The 6,804-nt window shown below is 46.2% G+C and overlaps 1 protein-coding gene across 1 annotated transcript in view; it reads left to right on the top strand.

Moving 5' to 3' along the window:
- The first annotated feature begins 250 nt into the window (after positions 1–250).
- The window catches only part of MBD2 (methyl-CpG binding domain protein 2), a 63,896-nt gene continuing 57,342 nt past the window's right edge, over positions 251–6,804 (top strand). Inside the window, exon 1 of the mRNA XM_060173896.1 lies at positions 251–898. Coding sequence (XP_060029879.1) covers positions 360–898 — 539 coding nt within the window. The 5' untranslated portion in view covers positions 251–359. The remainder of the gene's footprint in view (positions 899–6,804) is intronic.

The raw sequence follows: 6,804 nt of genomic DNA, 5'->3' as shown, positions 1-6,804 counted from the left end.
AAACAAGGCAACCACAACGCCTCAGCCATTGCCCCACGACTGACTAGGTGCCCGAACCCTCTTGGGGCTCTTCCCAGAACTGGTGGGGGCGGGGGCCGGAAGGGCGAAGCCCGGCCGCAGCGGGCGGGACAGGGGGCGTGCCCTCGAGGAGGCGGGGACAAGATGGCCGCTCCTAGTGCTTGGAGGACCTAAGAGGCGGTGTCCGCGGCCACGCCCCGGCGGGAGGGCCGCTCTGCGCGCGCCCGCTCTATGATGCTTGCGCGCGTCCCCCGCGCGCCGCGCAGCGGGCGGGGCGGGTCTCCGGGATTCCAAGGGCTCGGTTACGGAAGAAGCGCAGCGCCGGCTGGGGAGGGGGCTGGATGCGCGCGCACCCGGGGGGAGGCCGCTGCTGCCCGGAGCAGGAGGAGGGGGAGAGCGCGGCGGGCGGCAGCGGCGCTGGCGGCGACTCCGCCATAGAGCAGGGGGGCCAGGGCAGCGCGCTCGCCCCGTCCCCGGTGAGCGGCGTGCGCAGGGAAGGCGCTCGGGGCGGCGGCCGTGGCCGGGGGCGGTGGAAGCAGGCGGGCCGGGGCGGCGGCGTCTGTGGCCGTGGCCGTGGCCGGGGCCGTGGCCGGGGACGGGGCCGGGGCCGGGGCCGGGGCCGCGGCCGTCCCCCGAGCGGCGGCGGCGGCCTTGGCAGCGACGGCGGCGGCTGCGGCGGCGGCAACGGTGGCGGCGGCGCCCCCCGGCGGGAGCCGGTCCCTTTCCCGTCGGGGAGCGCGGGGCCGGGGCCCAGGGGACCCCGGGCCACGGAGAGCGGGAAGAGGATGGACTGCCCGGCCCTCCCCCCCGGATGGAAGAAGGAGGAAGTGATCCGAAAATCTGGGCTCAGTGCCGGCAAGAGCGATGTCTACTACTTCAGGTACCGCCCTGGGGGCGGGGAGGGGCGGCGGGGTCAGCCCGGGGTCAAGGGTCAGCGTCTGACCTGGGCCGGGGACTGTCACCTGGGGGCGAGGAGGGGCTGCACCCTGCGTGAGAGCTGAGCTGACCCGGGTGCGGTGACAGGTGCCCTCTCTGAATGGGGCAAGAGTCCAGAGCAGAGGGTCTGAAGCGGGCGAGGTTGGGGAGAAATGGTTGGCTAAGAAAGGCTTCCTCTGGCAAGGGATGATGATGAGTCCACTGAAGGGTTAAACGACGGTGCATGCAAGCCATCGAAACTGTAAAAGCCAGTCACTGTTGGCTCTGGTCCCAGCCCGTCCCTGATTCGTCATCGCGACAGCGTTTAATCCTGCACACGTGGAAGGGTCTGCTATCTGCAGAAACAAGGTTCCAGTTAGTTTATGGAGCCCGGCGAAGTTTCACATGCAGTAGCCATTTGGAATGTTTGGTGGGAGTTCCTGGGAACTCTCTGGGTGCTGCAGAACTCAGCTCTCTACTGGACAAATTGAAACACTGTAATGAGTTGTTGGAGGCTCCTAGATCAATTCCCCCCTCCCGCCCCCCACATGGAGGAATTTCTGTGCACTTTATTGGTTTGAAGAGAGTGCTGCTGTCTTCTGGGAAGGGCCCAGGGATGCTGGGAAATATTCTGTAATACGCTAGGTCAACACCCCCCCCCCCACACACACACAGCAAGGAATTATTTGGTTTAAAATACCAGCAGTACCAAGGCTGAGAAATTTTGGTCTATACAATTCAAGGTTTTCTTGGCTTGATGTGATCTTGAAACTTTGCAGTCAAGTTTTCCAAAGTTTGGATGACCCAGGGAGTTCTGGAAAGCTATTGGTAACTGAAGTTTTCTTGTTAACTGTTTGCCAACTTTGATAAGTCTTCCTATTTCTAGGAAAGAATACGAACGTATGATATTCAGTGACTTGGAGGGTCATGCTTATGGGCCGATTGAAGCTCTTTAGGAAATATAGTTGAATGTTAGGACCAGTTAGTCCAACATCAAACAGGTTAATTCTTTATTTCTGGCAAAATGTATACACACATTTATATTCACACAGTACAATGGTATAGATTGAGAAAACTCATCATGATAAAAAGGAAAAAACTGTTTAAACATAAAAGGCTAATTATCTTGTTTTGTATTTCCCCATTATTAAATATTAATTTGACTTCAATAATAGTAACCATTTGTCATACACTTGGTTTTTTAAAAATATTTATTCCTTTTTGTTGCCCTTGTTTTGTTGTCGTCGTTGTTGGATAGGACAGAGAGAAATGGAGAGAGGAGGGGAAGACGGGGAGAGAAAGATAAGACACCTGCACACCTGCTTCACCGTCTGTGAAGTGACTCTCCTGCAGGTGGAGAGCCGGGGGCTCGAACTGGGATCCTTACACTGGTCCTTGTGTGTTGCGCCACGTGCGCTTAACCCGCTGAGCTACCACCGGACTCCCACACTTAGTTTTTTTTTTTTTTTTTTTAAAGATTTCATTTATTTATTCATGAAGATAGAAGGAGAGAGAGGGAGAGAAAGAGAGAGGGTAGAGATAGAGAGAGAGAGAGAGAACGAGAACACCAGATACCACACTGGTACATGTGCTGCTAGGGATTGAACTCAGGACCTCATGCTTGAAAATCCAATGCTTTATCCACTGTGCTACCTCCCGGACCACACGGTCACACACTTGTATTTAGTGCTATTCACAGTTTTTCATCTTGAATATTCTTTAAAAGTTCATTTTTTTTATTGTGAAATTTATTATTGGATAGAGAAAGAGAAAAATTAAGAAGGGGGAGAGACACACACACACACACACACACACACACACACACACACACACAACCCTGCAACATTGCTTTGCCACTCTGGAAGCTTTCCCTCTGCAGGTGGGTCCAGGGGCTTGAACCCAGGTCCTTGTGTAGTGTCATGTGTGAGCTTAACCAGAAGTGCCACCACCTGGCCCCCAAGATTTCACATTCTTTCTGAACTGTTAGTATGTATAACCTTCCCCTGAACTGTATATTGATATTTTGTAGCCAATTACATTTGACAAGAATATTCTATGTCTGGCTTGAATTCCTTGAGGAGTAGCTGACTGACTAATCTATTCTCTATAGAGAGTCTTCAACTTTGAATTTCACTCTGTGGCATTTCTCCAGGGGTATGGCTTATTTGGTTTTGGAATTGATGTATTTGTTCAAACTAGTGGTCGATTATTACCAAGCTTATTTGTTTTTGTTTTCCTGAAAGTTGTACAAATTGCTTGCCTTTCATTCTTTCTTTTGCCCAGGGTTATTACTGGTACTTGGTGCCAGCACTATGAGTCTAACACTCCTGGTGGCCATTTTTTCTCCTTTCTATTTTATTTGATAGGAAGAAATTGAGAGGGAGAGGGAGATAGATACTTGCAGATCTGCTTCACTGCTGCTGAGCATCTCCCACAGATGGGAAACAGGGTTGAACCTGAGTCCTTGCACATGGTAACGTGTGCTCTCAACTGGGTATACCACTGCCTGAAGAAAAACACAAACAAAACAACAAAAAAATAACAAATAGATTTTAGTTGTGCTCATTCTGACTTGTGTCACTTTTTGTATATGTTATTCAGTTTTCAATGTTAACTTCTCTATATGGACTCAATAGATAGTTTATGGTGCAAAATTGATATAATCTATTTTTAACAATCTGCTTGTTTCTTGGGACACAGCAGAGTACCTCTCTGGCATGAACACTATGGTATATTGAACCCAGGACCTCAGTCATGCAAGTCTTGCTGTCTGACTGCCCAGCACCTCCCCAGCTACTATGATCTATTTAAAACAAACTTTCTAAACAAACTGATCTTAAGGCAAATCACAAACCAGTATAGCAGTTAATTGCTCTGTAAAATTAGTCTTTTTTGAGACTCTGAACGTGATTTGCCTTTTTTTTTTTTTTTGTGGGTACTTGTTTATGCAAGATGGGAAGGACAGGTTGAGCAGATTTGTGCCAGATGTCTTCAGTTCAGGGCTGCAAGTAACATTGTTTATTGACTACCTACAAAATGTTAGTTACTAAGCAGGTTTTTTTTTTTAAATTTATTGATTCATGAGAAATGATAGGAGAGAGAGAAAGAACCAGACGTTACTTTGGTACATGTGGTGCTGGGGATTGAACTCAGGACCTCATGCTTGCCAAGTCCAATGCCTTATCCACTGTGCCACCTCCCGGACCACCTAAGCAGGCACTTTCTTTTGAGAGGTTCAGTTCTCAGGCATGGGGACACTTGCAGCATGATGTTATGATACTTGTGATGCAGTAGTTAGCCTGGCTTTAGCTTTCAATGAGTAATTCTGAAGGTTGTTAATCATAGTGAAGGTGATAAGTAATGTTATTTTTCAGTTGATAGTGTCACTGATGTACCTGTTAGTATTCCCATATACACCCTACCATCAAAAGCCAGTAGTTCACAACACACCCACCATGTCTGTTAACAGGTGTGTTAAGAGTACACTGTCCTGAAAAAAAAAGTACACTGTCGTCTTGTTGGTAATGTGAACACCTGCACCCAGGTTCTAATAATGCTGACTCCCGAGTTTGTTGCTCCCTGGGGAGATTAATTTAAATAAATCTGTATTAATGAGGATGTGGTTTTCACTTACTTACTGGACTGAAATTAAGTGCAAGAAAAACTCAAATTTTGGTAGTTTTTTTTTTTTGGTCTGTTTCCTGAAACTGCCAAGTTCTAGTAGGAAGGTGTGCCTTGGTTGCCAGTTCAGCAATATAATTATACTTTTTGTCAGGATTACTGATAGTATTGTGGCAATTCATGTATTAACATCCAAGGTGTGTTTTTAGAGTGGGTGTGGTTTGATAAAGTGTTGGATCCATTCATAGTCTCTGAAAGTTCCCTGACATCATTTGAACTCACTATTTATTTATACAATACTTTTCTAACTGGTTTCTTTGAATCTTGTCAGTTTTTGATTTCCTACATTTAAAAGTATTTAAGAAATATTTTTTAATATATAGGATATTTAGTAGCTATGTCTCTCTCTCTTTTTTGTCTCTCTCTCTTAAACATCTTAAACCCGGAGGGCTGGAAGGTAGCATAATAGTTATGCAAAAGACTGTCATGCCAGAAGTTGAAAAATAGTACCATGACGCCAACCTGCCTTCCCTGGGCAGATAGCCTCATCATTGTGTCCTGGAACCCCACCTTCCCAGAGCCCTACCCCACTAGGGAAAGATAGAAACAGGCTGGGTATATGGATCGACCCACCAACACCCATGACCAGCAGAGAAACAATTAGAGACCTCTCACCTTCTGCACTCCATAAAGATCTTTGGTCCATACTCCCAGAGGGATAAAGAATAGTGAAGCTTCCAGTGGAGGGGATGGGATTTGGCACTCTGGTGCTGGGAATTGTATGAGTTGTACACCTCTTATCCCACAATCTTGCCAATCATTACGAAATCACTACTACTACTACTAATAATAAAAAAAGAAGTTGAAATATAAGAAAACACAAAGCAGAACTTGGATTAGGCTTGGTGTATTGCACCAAAGTAAAAGACTCAGTGGTGGTGGGGAAGAAAGCTCAGTTACTGGAATCTGATGGCAGAGGAGGACCTAGTGGGGGTTGAATTGTTATGTGGAAAGCTGAGAAAAGTTACTCATGTGCAAAGTACTGTATTTAATGGTTGATTGTAAACCATTAATCCCTCCAATAAAGGGGAAAAAAAAGATTATCATGTCTGAAGCTCTTGAGGTTCCAGGTTCAATCCCCATTACTACCATAAGCCTGAGCTGTGCACTGCTCTGGTGTATCTTCCTATCTTTCTCTCTCCTTCCCTCCCCCCCTTTCTCTTCTTTCTGTGTCTCATTTAAAAAAATAAATAAGGGGCCTGGTGGTGGTGCACCTGGTTGAGACACATGTTGCAGTGCTCAAGGACCTGGGTTCAAGCCCCCAGTCCCTACCTGCAGGGGTAAAGCTTTGCAAGTGGTGAAGCAGTGCTGCAGGGGTCTCTCTGTCTCTTTCGCTCTCTGTCTCCCCCTTTCTTTTGACTTCTGGCTATCTCTATCCGATAAATAAATAAAGAAAAAAAAAACCAAATAAAGCACATCTTAAATTTGGTTCTATTATTTTTGGTTGTTACTGGTTTAAAGACCTAAGAGTCATGATAGGATATTGTAACTGGTTCCATAAAATGCCTGATTGGGTAAATAGAAACATAATATAAACATTTCAACTCATCAGAATTACGTATTTGCACTTGATTATGTTCCTGAAAAAAAAGATAGTGGGGCCAGAGAATGATTGAAATAGCCATAAGTGCATGGAGAGAACCTTGATCTGGAAAGATGAGAACGGATTAAGTTCTGGAAAATTATGGACAATATGGTAAAATCAGGGAAGGCAACAGAGTACAGAGAATTAGAAGACTGCAGTTGGTATTCAAACTCTAGACTTGACATGCATATAATTTAGAGCATGCTGCCCAGCACTTCCCATTTGTAAAATGGCAGTGATTGTACCTATTATGATGACTCAGTTCCAGAACACTAAAAGTGTAGTGTTCTCTTGAAGCTTTGGATATGTTTAAGGATTAATTGAGAGCAATTTATTTATTTGTTCAATTATTTATGTACTTTTACTATCTTTTTTTAAGTTTTATGTCTTTATCCTATAGACAGAGAAAAATTGAGAGGGAAAGAGGAGAGGGAGAGGGAGAGAGAAAGACACCTACAGCACTTTATCACTTGTGAAGCTTCCCACCTGCAGGTGAGAACCAAGGGCTTGTGTGTGCTCAACCAGATACACCACCACCTAGCTCCCGAGAGCAATTTATTAAATAACCAAAGCTGCATGAGCTCAACATGTGGCTAGGTTTAAAC

The sequence above is a fragment of the Erinaceus europaeus genome, chromosome 15 (genome assembly GCF_950295315.1).
Source record: "Erinaceus europaeus chromosome 15, mEriEur2.1, whole genome shotgun sequence".
Classification (NCBI taxonomy): Eukaryota; Metazoa; Chordata; class Mammalia; order Eulipotyphla; family Erinaceidae; genus Erinaceus; species Erinaceus europaeus.
The sequence above is the reverse complement of the archived record's forward strand: the minus strand, read 5'-3'. Positions and strand labels throughout refer to the sequence as shown.